This window comes from Lepidochelys kempii, chromosome 7, assembly GCF_965140285.1.
Source record: "Lepidochelys kempii isolate rLepKem1 chromosome 7, rLepKem1.hap1, whole genome shotgun sequence".
NCBI classification, from domain to species: Eukaryota; Metazoa; Chordata; order Testudines; family Cheloniidae; genus Lepidochelys; species Lepidochelys kempii.
The window spans coordinates 75,275,577-75,295,768 of NC_136386.1; the positions used below are offsets into that span (position 1 = coordinate 75,275,577).

General features: G+C 39.6%; 1 protein-coding gene across 7 annotated transcripts in view; it reads right to left on the bottom strand.

The window, feature by feature from the left end:
* Window positions 1-438: 438 nt before the first annotated feature.
* The window catches only part of CCSER2 (coiled-coil serine rich protein 2), a 137,592-nt gene continuing 117,838 nt past the window's right edge, over window positions 439-20,192 (bottom strand). For 3 of the 7 annotated variants that reach the window (XM_073353361.2, XM_073353362.2, XM_078853796.1), the window contains one exon: window positions 439-5,738. In XM_073353361.2, coding sequence (XP_073209462.2) covers window positions 4,911-5,738 — 828 coding nt within the window. In that variant the 3' untranslated portion in view covers window positions 439-4,910. Of the gene's footprint in view, window positions 5,739-16,302; window positions 16,343-20,192 lie in introns of all 7 variants that reach the window. The other 4 variants (XM_073353363.2, XM_078853797.1, XM_073353364.2 and 1 more) reach the window with 2 other exon arrangements.

Genomic DNA, 20,192 nt, shown 5'->3' on the forward strand with positions numbered 1-20,192 from the left:
AATTTTGTTGTCCAATCTTTTTATATTAAAAAAAGAATTCCATAGGAAAACTTTATGCATTTCTCACCACTTCCCCCCATCTTGAGCTACAGTCAAAACAAAGCACTTTTTAAATTGTCACTACATCAAATTATCCCATTCTGCTTCTCATCTCGATTAATACCAGATTCTATCAGAGGTCACAATTTAAAATTTAGCTTTCCATTTTCTCTAGTTTTCAGATTTCTTTACTTTGAACATCACTGAGGAAGAAAATTCCAAATGTCTTAGCTATAAAAGGATGACTCTTGTTTGAGGGGGAGACAAATCCAATAGTAACACAAAGCTCTAGAAGCATAATTGTGGAGATTAAGCAACAGCACAGCTTCCTTTCTTCAGCATTGTAACTTTTCACAGGGATGATTTACAGTGGAATAAAGAAAAGAGGCAAAGTGAATGTTGAGAGAACTGGATATTTAGAATTATTTATTTTATTTGTATTCACTAGCGCAACACAAAGGAAAGAATCTTTACATACAGGTTTTAAACTCAACTTTACAAGCAAATTCCAATATACAGTATTTTCTCTGAATTGGTTTTAAAAAAGAAATCTAAGAAAACCAACACTGTAGATATTAAGGTTTCAGCGTAACAGCTGTGTTAGTCTGTATTCACAAAAAGAAAAGGAGTACTTGTGGCACCTTACAGACTAACACATTTATTTGAGCATAAGCTTTCATGAGCTAAATAAATTGGTTAGTCTCTAAGGTGCCACAAGTACTCCTTTTCTTTTTGTAGATATTAAGGAAATTTTTTGTAGCTAATACTCAATTTAAGACTTTAAATACCAACACTGGAGATTATATTATTTTTATTGTGGTGCTTTAAGTAGGCAGTGAGCAGCTTTACCACAACAGTGATTGAAGTACTCTTGAATGTCCTTGATGGCATGATTGTAGATTATTATAGAACTCATGCCTACCAACATGATCATCTATTAAAATCCACTCTGCTTAGTGCTGGCCACTATGATGAGATGAAAAAGAATAGCTATGGCAGCCCAATTCAAGAGTGAATTTCCATTTTAATGGTATGAGAATGGTAAGAGTATTATGTGCTGTACAAAAACTGAAACTTCCCCCACCCCCACACATGCAATAAACCACTATATGGATGTCTTATGGTAATGACATGCAAACAACAAAATAAACCACTCAAATGGTAGTCAAGTCTTCTAGCTTCTTTACAATAAGTCAGCAGTTAAGACCAAAAATGGACTGTCTTTTACTGATCTATGAGGCAGTATAACAACCTCTTTGCAGTCTGATTTTGAACTCTAAAATCATTTTTATATGAACTATGTGAAAAGACTTTCAGTGGCTATGGTAAATGATTACTTTCACCAACCCCCTGGCTTAGTATTGTATATGGTTCTTAACATCTCCACAATATACTCTAGGAACATTATTCTCCAAGGGCTAAATATTAGTCCCATGAAAGTTTTGCCATTGACTTAAAATGGGATTAAGGAAGTACCAGCTGGGGGAGAGGCAGGGGGGTAGGGGAGGTCTGGAGTTGCATTAGTGTTAAAATTCCATGATTTTAAAAAAAAAATAAATACAATACACAATGAAAACTTGCTACACTATATGGATATTCTTACATGCTAGAGTGTACATTAATTCTGTCAGGTGATATAAAGATATCTTGGAAACAGCAACACTTGCAGGAAAATTAGGTTCAAACAAAAAAGCCACACACAAACAGGAGGCATTTAGATTATTTTAGGCACAACTCCAAGCAATAAAGCTCATTTAAAGTGCAATTTATTTTTTCTTCTCCTTTTGTGTTTTCACTTGTTAAAATACGTAACTTGTTTTGTTTCTGCTTTATACACATTATACTGAACAGTAGTTTAACACTTTTGTGAGTACTGCACAAAATGTCAGACCTGAAACGGATGAAAGTCAGCAATAACCCATTTTAGAAACCTAAAAAAGTTCAGATACATCTAACCCTTTATTTTATTCATTTAGAATCATCGACACCAGTACAGATGAAACAGCTCCGTCTTTAAATAAGGTTGTTTCTTCCATTTCAAACTTCGAGTTCCATACAACACCAGCACTTTTTTCCCTTTCACCGGAGTGAGACTTCAGTTTCACTTCATTACCTCTTTCAGTTGTTCATCAACTAACCAGCTTTACCGCACACTCTGGACTTTCTATACATACATTGGAACCATCCTTGGTAAAGGCATGATAGTAACAGAAATATGTACTTGTGTTTAGGTGAGTGAATGTTTAGCAGAGTTTCAACTCAACACAACTACAATTTAGATTAGCAGCATGGTTTTGTACAAATAGCAACTCTGCTACCCATGGCTCCATTTCTTATTTACTAGTCTGTTAGGATAAAACAGGAAGTGTGAATAAGTGCATGTGTGTGTATATATATTTTCACATCAAGGAATAGGTTACTAAAATTTCTATACACCCAGGAAGAACCACTTGTTTTTTTGCAAAAAAAATCTGATCTTAAAAACCGTTTTGTATTTTATGAAAAACTTGATGGGCTCTTTTCTTTGTAACTTAATCAGTAAAGGTGCAGATTTAAAAAAATCAGCATTTATTTTACTATCTCTTTAAAAGTAAATCAGACTGGTGGAAACTTGGGGCAGAGCAGGGGGAGATGGGAATAAGAGAACCCACTCTGAAATCTCTCTACACCGACAGCATTCCTTTAAATGAAAATAGTCTCCCCTTAGACAAACTGTAGAAAATTAAAAATAAAATCACCTTCCCTTTAAGGAAAGTCAGCTTTCAAAATTTCCATAAAAATCTATACAGACCTGAAAATGAACCAAGAACCTGACCATTTCATCAGCAGTTTTCAAACTCTGGAGAAACACAGCTTACTGTCAGGAGTTAATTTTACAAATACATACAAAATCAGTTTTATTTACTCCTCAAATATTAAGGCCTACTCTGCTTCTGGACAGCAAACAGGATACTCAGGGCCTTTCTAGAAGGAAAAAAATGTAATTATAACAGTAGTCTTGTGCTTACTTATTTTGATCAATTTATATAACAGCTACTGAATATTAATGCGAAGTAGATTTTTTTTATATGAATTAACAAAAAACATGGTTTGGTTTTATTTCAGAACTAGATGTGAAATGAACAGATTAAACTAAGTGTACTTACAGATTTCTTTCACCTCACTGCTGATTAAAAGAGAACAATGTGAGCACTTTGCATTGTTCATGTGTCATCTATTCAAAAGTTTAGGTCACTTGTTTTTTCATTGGGAATGGCCATTCTTGGCGGGGCAAAATTTATTATTGAAGGTTCCTGTGGATGTATACATATACAATATATGGAAAAGTGTACTATAATACATCTTCCTTCAGCAAAGGCCTAGAATAGTGTTACTGTGTCTTGTTTCTCTGTTTTATTACACACAAACTAAGTTTTTTGAAAATACTAATTCTGACAGTATTCTGCTACCTGAGTGTCAGGTACATATAAGCTGAAGAAAACAAGATACTACGATTGTGTGGGATACAAGGGTAAATTTTTGGAACACTTTGCTGGATATGCACTTACTCAATCCATAGCGTGTGCATTTACAAACTTTATGCCCCCACAGCTGCCACCTGACAAATATTTGAAGACCACCTTCAGAGAGAATACCTTCCCAGAGAGAGCAGAAATATCTTTCCTTATTTTATTTCCCCACCGAGTTTCTTCCCAGGAGGGAAAAAAAAAAAAAAAAGTACCCTTCTCTGAAATACTCAGAGTACCAGCTCTGATTATGACATCATAGGATTGCTCAAAGCAAAGCTGCGGGTTTTAGTAAAAAGTAGTTTAAAAAAATATGTAAAATAATTTCAAAACCCTACATATACGCCCAAGTTTTGTGCAAACATTTCAAGTCTGATTCTTCAGAGTCTTCCAATAGTAAACAGGAAGTCAATAAATATGAAAGTACAATAAAGTTAAAAGTTCTTAATTAAAATGTATGGTGTGAAACTCTCAGCATAGGTGTCATGGACCCCGTATCCCCAAGGCTCATTATACACCATCTCAAAAGCACCTGCATTAGCAAGTTTTTGCATAAGTATCCTTAGCGCACTGTTTCAAAAATTTACCCAATGTCTATTAAATAACACACAAGCATAGTACAATGCATGGATGGATGGATATTTCTGTGCAATAAGAGCCCTTTCACCCTGTGAGATCTGCTTGCCATCCATGAATGGTGAAGATGAGCTCAAAAGCAAATAGAGCAACATTCTGATACCTGTAGGAAAACAAATCTAGATTAAAACAACATTAAATACATGTCACTAGAGTCATGAGATAATTTTGATAAATACAAAGACTTTGCATAGGCCTCTGGAATACAGAGTAAATTATGGCCAGGAAAAAAAATATGCTAATAGATTAGGCCTCTTATTTTCCACTGCTATAAACCTAACTGGTAGTCAGAACCGAAAGATTAGATTGAATAGTGATTTCCCTCTCTGATAGTCCACATCAATAAAAACAACAAATGATTTCTGCAAGCAACCTGCCCTCCTCAAATGCCTAGTGAAGCACCCTGGAAAAGTGTTTAGTGGTCATCACAGGCTTCAGCATTTGTTAAGTATTAAGAGAGACAGAAGAGTAATGTAATCAAGTTGCTAATGCAGGCCACAGGTACAGTTAAGTATAAACCATTATGTTCTCTTAAGAGAAGTTGCACAGGTTTTGGTAGCATCAACTTCCAAACAGGTCAGATTGGAATAGGCAAATATTAATGATAGATTCCACTTTTAATATTCATTCAGGATTTAGATAACAAAGCCATAATTCAAGTAGTCAATATGTGGTAAGCAATTGATGTACAATTCATTCCAATGAGACGTGCATATGGATGTCATGTTTTTAACGCGTCTTTGGTTTAGGGAGGCGGGAATGCCGATTAGAGGCCAAACTATCCCCAGAACGCAAACCGGTATTCTGATCTTGCACATTTTCCTTTCGTTGCGCCAGCGGCCTTGGGATGTTAGTCTTGGAATGGGAGTTCTGAGGTTCTGGAGATATAAGTATTGGGCTGCTTATTTGTTTAGATTGAACAAAGGAAATAGTTGGTGGGCGAAGTTTAGAAATTCTCTGACTCGGTTTGCTCTGTAGGTGTGTCTGCCTAGATGTTGGTTGTAGCCGTGTTGCGCTACTTGGTGGGGGTAGCCCAGCCTTGGGAGCAGTGGAGCAGTTTGGGGAGGACGCAGTATTGGCTACTGTAGGAGGCACTAAAGCACTCTGGTTTGGGGGCTCTGAAGCTCTTACAGTCTTTGGCTGAGAAGCCTGGTTTGGGGATGAAGGTTGACTTTTCACAGCTAACTTAGTCTGCACATCTCTAGCATCCATTTGAGTAGGCATCTGAAAAGAAGGAAGAAGAGACTGTAGTGTACTATCTTCATTACTAGCCAGCTCTTCAGGTTCTTTAGCACTCTTTTTAACCTTCAAATTCTCCTCAAAAGATTCATTCTCATTCAGGTCCTTTATATTTAAACGTTTACTCAGTAAAATGTTCAACTCATTCAGGCTATTTGTGTGAGAACCATTTGCAGCATTTTGATTGGGATGATCGTTTTCATGCAGCCCCTGTTTGGGGTGTTCACTGTGGGCCTCGATATGTGGTGTTTTTATTAATTTTCCCTGGGCGAGGACTGTGGAACTGGGAAGGCTGCTGGAAGGCTGTAGTACTTGAGGCTGTTAAAAAGAAAATACATTAACATATTAGACTAGGGAAATGTATATAGTTAACATTTTAAACTCAAGATGTGCTGATCTGGTGCTTGACGCTTACATATTTAGTTTTTGTGTTAAGAAGTTAACTTCGTCAAAACAGGATCCGTGGGATACATATAAGTGGAACTGGTAAATTATGCACAAAAAAATTATGCCAGCACTAAAATATACATCTCAAAATAAAATGAAAGACAACGAGAGAAACTTATTGATTGATTTAAAGCAAAGAATATAAAAGATTTTGTCAACTAACAATTATATGTTTTGTTCTTTAATTGTATTGCACTGCAGTAACAGAGCCATGTCTGAGTACCAGTAAATTCAGATGCAAATGCCTTGAATAGCTAATAAAATTTGTGAGATTACATCTATTTTATCTTCTGCCCCATGCACATTCCAATTAGCTATCCCAAGCCTTTTATCAATTTTAAGCATTTTTAAGAGTAGGTAAGGACTTTACTGGACAACTTTGTGTTGGAAGTGCATTCTAAAGACACCACTTCTACAGATTTAATTTTCTTGGTGAGCTGAGGTCAGAAGACTTGACATAAAGCTTGTCCTAATTAGGTTATTGACTAAATTTATATAGCTATTTCATCCTAAAGCCCATTCAAATGAGCTGGTGGAGATGCACCGTGTAGTGTCTTTCTGGGGACTGTACTGCATTCACCACCGGATAAGCATGGTTTAATGAAGAGACTACGTTTTGTCTGAAGGGAGATTCTGGTATTATAAACAAAAGAATCGCCAGTACCTCTTCCGGGTCATTTCTATTTTCCCTTTGCTCTTCCCTGTAAAAAGACTTCAAAGATTAATGTGGCATTTTGCTCTTTAAACTAAACTCTTCTGCATGGAAACTAACAAAAACCTCATCAACCTTGAGTTTGTACACTGATTTTGAAAGAATTGCTCAAGATTCTGTAATTCATAGCATTTCCCCCCCCCCAACAAAACCTACCATACTGCACTTGAGCTATTAAAATTCAACATCTGATTTGGATAATTTTCTATTTTTCCTTTTTAAAACATGAACTACCGTCAAATCTAATTTTGAAGATGGCTTAAACAGAGAAGCAGAAAATCATTCTTCCAAAATACACTTGTTTTTGTCCGATTCTATGTACGTAACATGTAGTAATAGTGTCATGCACTATTACAATAAATCAATCAAGCAGGAGCCACATTTCTCGTTAGGCTACCTTGACTGAATTTTTTCACCATTATTACACTGAAGAGGGAGGATTATTTTGGGGGTTTTGCCTTTATTTTTAATACTTGCTCAAACTGAGTAAACGCATTGCAAAGAGCAGTTCAGATTGCTACCCAGATTAACAAGTACCTCAGCTTTCATAGGCTTTCTGACATGTACCTGGTGTGCTCACTCTTCAGTGGGGTACAGAGTACCTCCATTATAGTTTTCCATAAAGAGCAAATTTAAGGAAAAATAGATCAGGAGAATTTACTAATCTAATTCTGATTTACTGGAGATTTTTCCTTTGGATTCACCAACTCCACCTTTAGCCAAGGGCAAGTTAGAGATTGGACCAGTGACAACAATGACTGACAAAGAGAGAAGTGCAGACACACTGAACACAGTGAAAACTGGTGCTTTTATAAAGAAGAAAAGTGTGACAAATTGGAGAGAGGAAGAGTGTCAAAACATTACTTTCATAGTAAATTATTTTTCCCTCCACTGATTATCACCACCAAATTTCAGAGGAGTGTGGTAAACTTCGGCATTTCCTTTTCTACCAAGCAATTCTTCTACAGATACAAAAAGAACGTTTAATAAGTTATTAGCAATTTTTAAATACACAAATTAAAGCTTAAAGAATAAATCCTGGCAAATCTGTCAATTTTTCAATCTTAGTGTAACGGATATGGATAGTATCTTTACCTCAAACTAAAACCTGTTATTCCAAAGAAGACTTGCACAACAAAGAGGGGATGATGTTAGCCCAAATAATTCACTGTTTTGAGAACCCATTTATAAATTCTAAAAAACTGTTGAGAAAATTCTTGAGCACAGACACAAGCAGTCAGAATAGAACCATTCACAATGCATGTGTGCTGAATAAAGAACCAAAATACTTGAACAAAATTAAGATTTTCTAATCCAATTTAGAAAAAACAAATATGAAGATTATTTTTTATGGCACAAAATACTTTATCAATGTCTATCATACACAAACAGCTGTTCAAAGTTTTTTTCCCCATTTTTGGTCATAAAGGAAATAAAACAGAAGATATTATGTATGAACATTAAATTACATATGTAGCTATGTGCTAAACTACCCCAAAAATAATTGAGTCAAATTTTAATCAAAAAGTTTAGTCTATGAAATGTAACACAGTGAAAGAGACAACCTTCATCCCCCACAATGTGTGTAAGTATATCTGAAATACTAGTTAGAAAATGACCTTTTATTTATGCTATATCTGGGTTGCCATTTTATAAAATAGCACAAAAATATTGCTTAAATTGAGTAAAGGCGTGGTAAGCACTTGCATTTGGTATTACAAAATTGCATAGAAGATATTAGCCAAATGCATAAAGGCATACATACCTAAGACATTTTTCATAACCAAAAGATGCCAACAGTTGACCCAAAAGTGGAAAGCAGCATTTGATCTTCTCAGCAAACTATGAATCTTATGACATAGCTTTAGCACAGATAGCTTTGACATCTTCCAGTAAATTTTCAAGTACTAAAAATGTGGCCCCCTGTTTAAAATGAATCACAAGGAGCCTAACACTGATCTCACAAATATGACTTCAGTGGTTAATCCTGATTTATACCACTGGAAGATCAGAATAAGACTGAAATCAGCAATAAATAGTTCATCACAGAAGGAGAGGTTACTTACCTGTAGCTGGAGATTCTTCAAGATGTGGTCCCTATCTGTATTCCACTGATAGTTATGCACCTGCACCATGCACCTGGAGCCAGAGCTTTTCAAAGTGTCCGTCGACCTGGACATGCACCCTTGCATTGCCTTATGGTTTCCCTGAGGTGATAAACGGTGGGGCAGACTACCAGCATCTCCAGTTCCTTCTCCACAGCAGGTCTACTAGATCCACAGCACAGAAGGAGGGTGAATCTGGAATACCAATAGGGACCATACATCTCAAAGAACCTCCAGTTACAGGTCACTAACCTCTCATTCTTTTTCAAGTGATGGTCCCTATTGTACTCCACTGAGTGTGATTAACAAAGTAGTACTTAGCTAGGAGAAGGGTGTGAGAAACATGACAGAACTGTGGAACGGAGAACCAGTGCGCCAAAGGAGGCATCCATTGCAGAATCATGCACTAGAGCATAATGAGAAAAAAAGGTGTGTACTGAACTCCACGTGGCTGCCTTACAAATGTCCACAATGGGTACATCAGAGCGCAACAGTAGTTTATGCCTGCACTCTTGTAGAATGGGTCTGTATCCCATCTGGTGGGTACAGTCCTGATAGTTGATAGGAGCGTAAAGCACCCTGAAACCCACTTTGAGATTCTCTGGGTGGAGATGGCCTGCCTAAATGTCTCTGCCACGGCTACGAATAGCTTAGGAGACATCCAGAAGGGCTTCATCCGCTCTAGGTAAAAGGCCAGGGCCCTACAGACACTGAGGAAGTGAAGCTGCTGTTCCTCATTTTGAGGCATGTGGTTTGGGAAAGGAGGTTGGCAAATGTATGGGTTGGTTGAGGTGGAAGCAGGAACCCACTTCTGGTAGAAATTTGTGATGAAACCACAGCAAAACTTTATCCTTATAAAACACGGTGAAAGAGGGGGGTTACCATCACAGCTCCCAGTTCGCCAGCCCTCCTGCAGACTAGAAAAGCAACCTTTATGGAAAGAAGAGAAAGGGAGCAGGAGGCTAGGAGTTCAAAGGGAGAGTTAATTAATGATGTAAGGAGTAGGTTGAGGTCCCTCTGTGGAGCAATAGGCTGGATTGGGAGGATTTTACATACCAGGCCCTTCCAGAACCAGGAAGTCAAAGGGTGGGTTAAAACTGAAAGACCCTCCAACAGAGGATGGAAAGCGCTAATAATCACTGCATGCACCCTGCTGGAGTTGAGAGCAAGTCCTGACGCCTTCAGATAGAGGAAATAGTCCAAGACCACTGGCATCCCAATGCTCTTGGACAATACCTTTCTGCTGGGCAGGAGATGAAGTGTTCCCACTTAGCTCAGTAGGATCATCTTGTGTAGTCTGTCCTGTTATTGGAGAGGACCTCACGCACTGCCAATGAACATTCCTGTGCCAGCGGAGGTGTCCATCCAAAAAAACAGGCTGTCAGGTGAAGTATCTGTGGATTGGGGTGTCTGAGTCTGTCGTTGTGTTGTGTGAGCAGTTCCAGAACATTAGGAACAGTAGTAGAGGATGCAGAGAAGCAGAGGAAACCAGAACTGGGGAGGCCAGAATGGAGTGATCAGGATGACAGTCACCCTCTCCCTCAGAGTTTGTGAAGGATTCGTAGCATGAGTGGTAGAGGAGGGAAGGCATAGTTCACCTGGTTCGACCAGTTGATGACCAGCGTGTCAACAGTTCTGAATGCACTTGATGCTGGTGTGAGATTCAAAGAGGTTCCTGATTGAAGTTCCCCATTGACCAAAAATGTCCACAATGACAGTGTCGTGCAGTTCCCATTCACAGTCAGTTGCAAAGTTCCTGCTGAGAGCATAAGCAATCTGCTTCGGGGTCCCTGGTAGGTAAGCCGCTGACAAGAGGATACAGTGTGCAACATGCCATTTCCAGAGGTGCATTTCTTCTGAGCACAGCACTGAGGACCTTGTGCCTCCTTGTTTGCTTATGTAGTGGTGTTATATAACACGACAAGAGTGGATGGATGGTAATGCGTGGCATACCTTGCGTACTGCCTCAAGTTCCAGCATGCTGATGCACATCCTGGTTTCTCAAGCGGGCCAAGTTCCTTGTGTCATGGGTTCTTCCATATTGTGCTCCCCAGTACATTGAGTGAAGCATCTGTTATGACTGTCACGCTTGGTGAGGATGGAAGGAAGGGTATTCCGGAGCAGACTTGGAGAGAGAGGTGACCTTTGGAGGGATGGTGAGAACGACGTCCATGGGTTGGTGCATGGGGGAGTAGGCTCCTTGCAGTCATAGTTGTAGACAGCAGAAGCGCAGATGAGCAAAGACCATGACATATGTGCATGCTGCCATGTGGTAGAGGAGGGAAAGGCAAGTTCTGGCTGAGACAAAGGGGGCTGGATGTCACTGAAGCGATCCACTGAAGGTCCAGTAGACTTTGGAACCTGTCTTTCAGCAGGTAAGTGCATGTGGAGGCCACATCGATGCATGTCCAATGAACTCCAGGGATCATGTAGGGTGAAAAGTTTACTTTTTTTGATGTTCAAACTCACCCCTAGAGCTGGGAGGTCGATTCCCCAACTTCCTTTCTGGATCGCGCGACCAGTAGTCAATCATTCAGGTAAGGGAAGACAAGGACTCCTTGCCATTGGAGGTGAACTGCTACCATGAAGAAAACTTTTGTGAAGACTCGTGGACCAGTGGTGAGTCCAAATGGGAGGGCCCTGTATTAGAAGTGTCGCAGCCCCACCATGAATATTAGGAACCATCTGTGGGTTGAGTGGATGTTGATGTTGAAGTAAGTGTCCTGTGTATGGAGAGCTGTAAAACAATGGCCATGAGCGGGACCCCCTGGAACTTCAGTTTGCGAATGGAACAGTTGATGTATTGGAGATCCAAGATAGATCTCCATCCTTTTTTCTTGGGCACCAGGAAATATCTGGAATTGAACCCTGTGCCCTGAAAGGCTGCAGGGACTGGTTCCACTGCTCCTCTCTGCAGGAGGGAGTCCACCTCTAGGGTAAGAATATTGTCGTGAGAGCAATCCCTGAAACAGGTTTTGGTCAGGGGCCATGGAGAAAGCAGCACTGTAAACTCGATTGTATAGCCATGTCGAACAACATCCAGGACCCACTTGTCTGTTATCGCACTACATGTTGGTAGAAAGAGTTTGAGACAGCCCCCAAAGTCAGTGGTTGGCAAAAGCGTTGTGATGCAAAGTGGCTGATGGCTCTGTAGAGCAGTGTTCTCAACCTGCAGCCCATGGGCCACTTGCCGCCCAATCAGCACAGAGCTACGGCCCATGTGTCATCCTCAGGGCAATGCAGGTAGTATTGGATGCAGCCCACAATGATAAATGGATTGAGAACCACTGCTCTAGATGCACTCAGAAATATCGTTTATGCAAAGACTAGGTGTGCTGCATGGAGGGCTGCACCAGCAGACCAGGTGGACAAGCTCTGTGGACCTTCGGGCGCTTCTATGGAGCTTTATAGGCTTGGTGGTGGTAGAAATGGAGAGTTCTACAGCATCCTGCAGGCAGTAAAATTTTCATTTTGGTGCTGGCGTATATATACCTAGAGATTGTGGTGTGGCTCTAGAGTGTCTTTCAGGGAGTGTAAGGAATCATTCTTCTTCTAGTTGAAGAGGTCCTCTTCAAAAAGGAGGTCCTCAGTAGTGCTCTGTACCTTTCTAGGGAAGCCTGAGGTATGTAGCCAGGATTCTCTCTTCATGACTATTCCAGTCACCATTGTATGTGAAGACAGGTTCGCAGAATCAGCTGCAGCCTGAAGTATAGTCCTGGAGACCAATTTGCCCTCCTCCAAAATAGCCTAGAAATGGGCATGATCCTACTGCGGTAGTTTACCTGTAAAATCTGCCATCTGCCCATAGTTCAAAAAGTCATATTTGGCCATCAGTGCTAGGTAGTTCAAGACACAGAACTGGAAGCTGGCTGAGGTAAAGACCTTTTTACCATGAGATATAGTCTCTTGCCCTCCTTGTCTGAGGAAGTGAAGCACGGATGCTCATGCCTGGCCTGCTCCATAGCAACCTGGATCACCAAGGAATTAGGCAAAGGGTGGGAGAACAGAAACTCAGACCCCTCTTCTACCCCCTTCGGGGTGGGGGTGCATGTGTCCGTGGTGTGCCATTTGGAGAATGGTGTTGTTGATCAGTAGGGCTACTCTCTGTGCGGTTCCGGTGCATGCAAGATATATAGTAGTTGGTGTGGATTGTCCTGCACCTCCTCCAGTGGGAGCTGAAGAGCATTAGCTATTCTCCTGAGCAGTTCCTGAAATTGACAGTTGTCCGGGGAAAGAGGAGGACGTTGATGACACAGCCACATCTGGGGACGACTAGGGGAACCTCTCCAGATCAGTCAAGACCAGCTGAGCTGAGCTGACCAGCATATCGTCCAGCCCCAGTTCCAAACATCTACTTAATGAAGGATGGGGTGGTGAGACAGGAGACTCCTCCCGGGTTGAGCAAGATGGTTCTGAAGGTAATATGGTTCTGAAGGCGACAAGGTCCAATATGGCCAACCTAGTTGGTCCTGCCGTTGCTGCAGCTATGCCCATAAATAAAGCCCATGAAGCCAGGAACCAATGGCTCCTGTGCTGAGGCAAAGGAGCGTACTGTCATGGTGCTTTCGGGACTCTCTGATAAGCATGACTTCAGAATGGAAGAACTACATGAGTAGTGTCCGAAACCTCAGACTCAGAGGAACAAGAGTCCTGTACAAATGGGGGTGCCGACAGAACTGATGGAACAGGGTGTGCTGTAGGAACAAGACCAGAGGGCGGCAGATCTGATGTAGGAGAGAAGGCCCTCTTAGCGGGTGATTCGACTGGAACTTGTGGAGACCTCATCCGATCTAGGCAAACTGCTCCTGGTCCTCATGAACTCATCAGATTCTTCACAGAAGGAACTGGGGCAGGTAAAGGGGCCTGGCTCAGTACCTACAATTCATGCTGTGCCGGTGGAGCCAATGCAGGAGAGATGCACAATTCAGGGACCAGGACTGTTAGATCTAGAGAACAATGTAACTACTTCTTGCGCTTGTGAGCCTTGGAACGTGCCACTCCTTCGTGGCCAGAACTAGTGGACAGTGCAGCCTCTTTCTTGGATCTGGAGGAAGACTTATGGCCATGCTTATGTGCACGTTTCCGTGTTTCATGGCTAGGCCCCAGTGTGGGGTCCATAACACTGGTCCCGTCAGATTCGGACTACAACTCCGTGGTAGGAGGTGCACTCCTGGATTGCGCAGGCCAGCGTATGGGGGAGGGGAGTTCACTGGCTGGGACCCAACTGCCATCTCATGGCAACCTCCAGGAGGTGCATAGGACCCTGCCTTCCTGGGTATGGCCAGGGAAGGAGAGGCAGATACTGCACCTGGACACGATGTGAGCTTCCTGCAAGCAGTACAGACGGTATTGGTGCTCGTTGCTGAGCAAAAACAAGTGAGGGCAAGAAACGCAGACCTTGAATCCCAGCAACTTCAGCATAATCCAGTACCCAGACACTTGGGGGTGGGGAGGTAGGAGGAAGAGGGTTGGCAGGAAACTGACAAAGTGGTCCCAAAGTCCTTAATCCTACAAAAATTACTATGAACACAAACTACCAAAGAATCAGTAAAATCTGAACTATATAAAACTATAAAAACAGTTTTTCAGGAAAGTTTGGAAAGCAGCAGCTCTGACTTGGACCTTGTGGTGGTGAGAAGAAACTGAAGATGCAGTCGGTCGCCCATGCACTTTGGACGAAACCACGAGGCAATGCAAGGGCATATGCATGGACCAAAGCCCTCTACTACTCCAGATGCATGCACCTAATCTTCAGTGGAATACAATAGAGATTATCGTTCAAAGAAGAATGACAACTTCATTGAGAATTTTCAGTCAGGGAACATTCAAACATATATGAATACAAGTGTGTGTGTACTTTAAAAAGTTAAGATATATCCAGCACTACAAATAGTAATGCTTAACTTTACTCAGTAGATTGATTTATCTAGTTAAAAAGTGAGCATCACATTTAATCTTTTAATACAGGTACTGGTAATGCAATGACCAGTTAGGCCAGAGGAAAGGAGAGAGAGACCAGTTTGAATTAACGTTAGGGTAACTGAAAGCGATGTTATGGGGCAGCCAAAATATTTACATATCACTTTGTAATCATCTGGCTCCCACAGCAACTACACTGTTCCAATCCAAAATTGCTTCTTTTGTGCCAAATTAAGAAGAGTATACCTTAGGCTTCATCCAAAATTCAGCAACCATTATAAACAACAGATGATGGGTTCTATTTATGCATTTATTTTACTGGTACCTGATGGAATTGTAACCGGATGTCACCTACTCAGATCAAAGTGTGTTAACATTCAAGGTAGTGTGTAAGAAAACAATGTATATATAAAAGGGGGGGGGAAAGCTACTTTGGAAAGGAGTTAAGTATTGTCACATGTTTGTCAGCGCCAACCTATATTTTCTATATTTGTATTTTGTTCCTTTGTAGTATACTCATTTCCCCCCTGTTTATATGAAATTAGTAATAGACTGTGATTAAGCAATTAGCTAGGAGAAGTCTAGTTCCAGTCTCCCAATGTCCTATCCCTTAGCAATAATAGTGTTTTACTGTATGGAACGCATTCAGAAGCTTTTATTGCTCTATATGATCGCAAATACTGTAGTCTATTTCAGGTAGTGATTTATCATGACCAAGTGAAGAGGATTATACTAATAGGCTTTATATTTGTTTGACGGAGGGAGGGATAGCTCAGTGATTTGAGCACTGGCCTGCTAAACCCAGGGTTGAGAGTTCAATCCTTGAGGGGGCTATTTAGGGATCTGGGGAAAAAACTGGGGATTGGTCCTGCTTTGAGCAAGGGGTTGGACTAGATGTCCTCCTAAGGTCCCTTCCAACCCTGATATTCTATGATTCTATGATGTACAAAGTGGCCAAGTGCATAGATATTTAATTACTACTTTATGTTAGGCTCTTATGAATGTAGTAAAATTACCATGTAACTGAAGAAAGTCAGTTCGCAAAACTTCAAGTACAAGAATGTGCATACATTCATACCACTTATAACAACAAAAGTAAAAGACTTATTTCTGTAATGGCAAGAGTGTGTAGAATTTTGCACCCATCTGTGCATTGTTAGGTGCTCCAATTACAAATGATTAAATGCAATCCCTGCCATAGTAGCAAAAACCTATAAAGCACAATTACTCTTAACTCTTCCAGAAGAAATATGGGTGGTGTCACAGCCAGAAAGAAATATTAAATGCATTTAATGAAAAGGATCTCCACTAAAACATTTGTGTTAACTGAGTCACAATGATATTCCAGAACTGAGACAATTTGCAAATAAGCTTAGTGTCATTTATGAATACAAAATATTTAAGACAATGTGGACATGAAAAAGACATAAATAAAGCACCATTATTTTTAGGTTCGTTGTGCTAATAAGATTATTATATTTAAAAGACATAGCTGTATCTCTGATCTCAATTCTAGATAGAATGTTTTTATGGAACAAATAAGGCAGCATTTTTCTCATTACTATTTTGAAGTAGGGAAAATGGTGCAATAAATAATTTGACTGCATGCATGGCTTTGATAGGCATGCATCATGCTGGGAGCGAGAACAGAAGATATGTGTGAGGAGGAGATGGGAAGAAATCTGAAGTTGTACTGTACCACGCTTTATCACAGAAGTAATGGACTAACTTCTCAACTCCTTGCCAATGGCATAATGGGAAAGCAGAGACAAGAAAAAAGACAAGGACAAGATGTCAGAGGACCAAGACGCAACAATGAGCACTTGCCATGACTGAATTGTAACTTCTTTCCCCTTCATATGCATGTCCCCAGCTTCCAACAAAGATAGTAGTGTGGTTTAAGAGACTGCTCTATATGTAATACCTATAGTAAGTCATTTACCAAAAAAAGTCCTTACTCCTTGAACTTTAGGGCTTTAATACATTTAACCTCTTAGGGTGATAAAGTACTGACAGTATTTGATGTAATTTGTTATAATGAATGTGCATGCTCAAATTTATCCATACACACGCACATCACAAACACAGGGATGAAGTACATCATGAGATAAATTGCAGACCCATACAATAAACTCTATCATATAATTTTGACTGTTACTTTCACTGCCTATTAATCTATCTTCCCTGGGCCTCCCTTGTAACATTCAACTCATTTGAGCAGATTTAACCAATCCCTATTTTATTTTGGTTATCTAAAATCAAATTGCCACAAAAATGTTTCTGCCCAAATGCGGAATTTCCTTCCTTCCTGTTATCCTGGGCCAGATGGGAAATATATTCTCTTGGGAGGGCAAATATCCAATATTCTGCAACCTTTCATGTGAAGAAATAATTTTACACCATCAGAAAGTGGTCATTTCCAGCTTCCCAGTGTGACAACTCCTGCTTCTACCCATGGAAAGAACCACAATATCAGATCTTAAAACCAGGACATTTTTTATGCCTGGAAAATTTGTAGAGTTTGTTTTTTTAATTAGCTATATTGTGTACCATAGTACTCAAAGCTATAAGGGAGCCTCACTTTACAGACATATAAAATACTAACCCAATTTCTTTAAGCCTTACAGAAAAATATTAGAAATCTGTCAGATGTGTAGCATATGCAGAATACTTAATAGTATGGTGTAACACAGGTTGCTTGGAACTTGTTTGGGATGGTTTCTGTAAATTCCATTGTTTCTTCACCTGTAAGCAATACCACTACCCCAATGCATAGCAATAAAACTTTACCACGTCACGGCATGTATTTTGTGTATCTGGCCAGATATGTGCATGCACATATAAAGGGTTTGATTAAATCTTTGTTTGTAAATATGTTATGAACAAGTATAATCACATTTTAAATGCTTCCAGGTCTCTTGCTCTTCAAGTTTGATACTTTTCTTTACAAATACCTACACAACCACATTTTCCCTTAAAATTAATGTTTTAAAAAGTTAACTTCACAATACTGAAATCAAGGTATAAAGAGCACACACCCAAATGCACTGTAGTTTAACTGTGTCACAGAATATTTACAATATTTAAACCATTCCCTCACCACACCAAGCAGATAGCATCCTCGGTTTACCAGTTTTCTGAAGCGGTCTTATTTTGCTAAGAGTATCAGCCGGTGTAGCTTTCAGAACTGCAAAGCATCCTAAATGGCCAATGTAGATTAATACTTTTAACGTGGCAAAGAAATTTACTGTTTCTTGTGGAACACCTCGTGAGCTAAGGTGTGTGTTTGCTTTTAAAAAGTATGAAAAAAAATCAACCTTATCATGGCAAAACACTACTGAAATAATTTATAATCAAAATGCACATGACAGCTTATTCTTGTTAATGGTATAAAGCCAGCATTGCTTAGCTTTCTTTCACCTACAATTCATAGAGTCTAGAAAAAACTCTGACAAGTGTCTAGTCACTAAAGATGTCCTGAGAACTTGTGCCCTGTGTCAGTACAGTGTTATCTGTGTAACTAACCCCCTCACAAAAAAACTCTGTTTTTTCAGTTAAGTGTGCTCCTGTTACAATGATTACTTAAACCAGTTGCCTACCGAAATTACTACAATATGCTTGGGTTTCAAAATGCTCTGTTAATTATTACTCTGTTTTAATCCTAAAATCTAAATCTCCAGTATTTCTGCCATTAATAGTATGCTTCTCTGGAATCCCCAAATTTTGATACAACATTTTTAAACTGGATGAGGGTGAGTTCACATAAACCACCTCACAGTAGTAGCAACTGATTGTATATCATTATCAAGAGAAAAATACTGTAGGGAACATGTAAGATTTGAGTACTCATGACACACAGTATTGGGAGTTATAGGAATATAATAAGAGATCCAATTTTGTTCCTGGAAATGGCATATAATCAAATCTTTTATTGGACAAATGATTACACAGTCTAAAATGCTAAATACTATCACGGGATGTGAAAATGATATTCAGAGTTAATGATTCCGAAATATTTACTTTCACTTTAGTGTTAACTTTCAGTAAAACTCAAAACATACACCCAACAATATGTTCACTAACATTGTGCAGTATTAAGGATGGGTACATTGGGCAAGTTAAGCACTAATGTCTGTTAGCTTGATTACTAATGCTAACCATCTGGTTGGATTGTAAACATAATTGGATTGTAAGATTTTTGTAGCAGAATCTTATTTGTTCTGTAAAGTAGCAACACACTGGAACTGTGTAAATAACAGACTATTTCATAGCTTTATATATTTTGATAGTCTGAACTGTATGTGTCTGCAAACAGACTGTCATTATCAAAGGGTATATAGTGAAGTTCTGATGGTTGGTAAAATTTTGCAACATCCACAACTGGCAGTAGATTTCAGAGGATACTTCTAAGTTAGCCTCCAGAATAAATAGTTACTAAAAGAAATTGTTTGAAGAGAACTATGGGAACCAATTATCTCCAAACAGAAATATAGCTGACTTAAGCCAAGTGTACATCATGTTCCCCCACAATTTCTGCAATAAAACAGTGATATGAACTGCAATCTAGGTGCTCTCTATCTACTTATACTACTTTTGGAATTACACTCTGGCAGATTCTATTTTCTGGAAATGACATTACTGTTGTACAAATACTGATTAGATAGGGTTACAAATGTTATTCCTAGTAATGTTGTCTTCTGGAGGGAATGCTTTCTAAAATTACGCCAGAGAGCACTGGTTTGGCAAGTGTGCTGGCAAAAACTGTATGCTTTAAGATATACACAGAAACATGATTATTTAGTATCTCCACACTTCTAGTTCCGGTATATACCTTCCTGGTCAAGCCTAACAGTAAGACTTGCAGCAACAAAGCCGGGAGCACCCAGACAATTATAGAAAACAGATGTATTCTTCTGAATAATATGCCTATTCCACTTCATCATAATTAGTCTATTACTGACTTTCATCTGTTGTCTTTGCAGAAAGCAAGCAGCAATGGATTCACATGTAATGACAGAGCATGTAGCCTAAGATCAAAGCACATACAAAATTGATTCTTTTAGGGCAGCTTTATATAGCATTACTGATTTCTTTTTTTAAAAAAAAACCTGTGCTAATGTTAAAGGAGAAAAGATATGGGGCTGAATTACACAGAGAACAGGTAATGGAATACAGAGCTTTTTATCACTAGTTAAATGATCAGTGTGAGTATCTGATAGTCTTAAGTCCAGTTCCTAATGCATGAGTGTTTGGCAGTTTAGAAGTCACCATTCACACAACTTGACTTCCCCGTTGGTATGCTCAGAAGCACTGTGCACTGAATACATGGAGTTTGATCTGTCCCTTCACTCTTACAAGTGAGCCTTGTAAGAATCGTACAAGAATCGTGCACTGCTACTGCTTGTGCTATACCTGTGGATAGAACACTTCAGTCTACTGCCATTAATAAACTTGACACCTTTTGTGAACACTAAATTACACAAGAAAAATATGAGAAAACAAGTCTGACTAGCACCTGGAGACGATCTGTTATGAAGAACTTAACCTTTATTCATGCTGAATTGTTTAAGTGAGTATTTTCACAAAAAT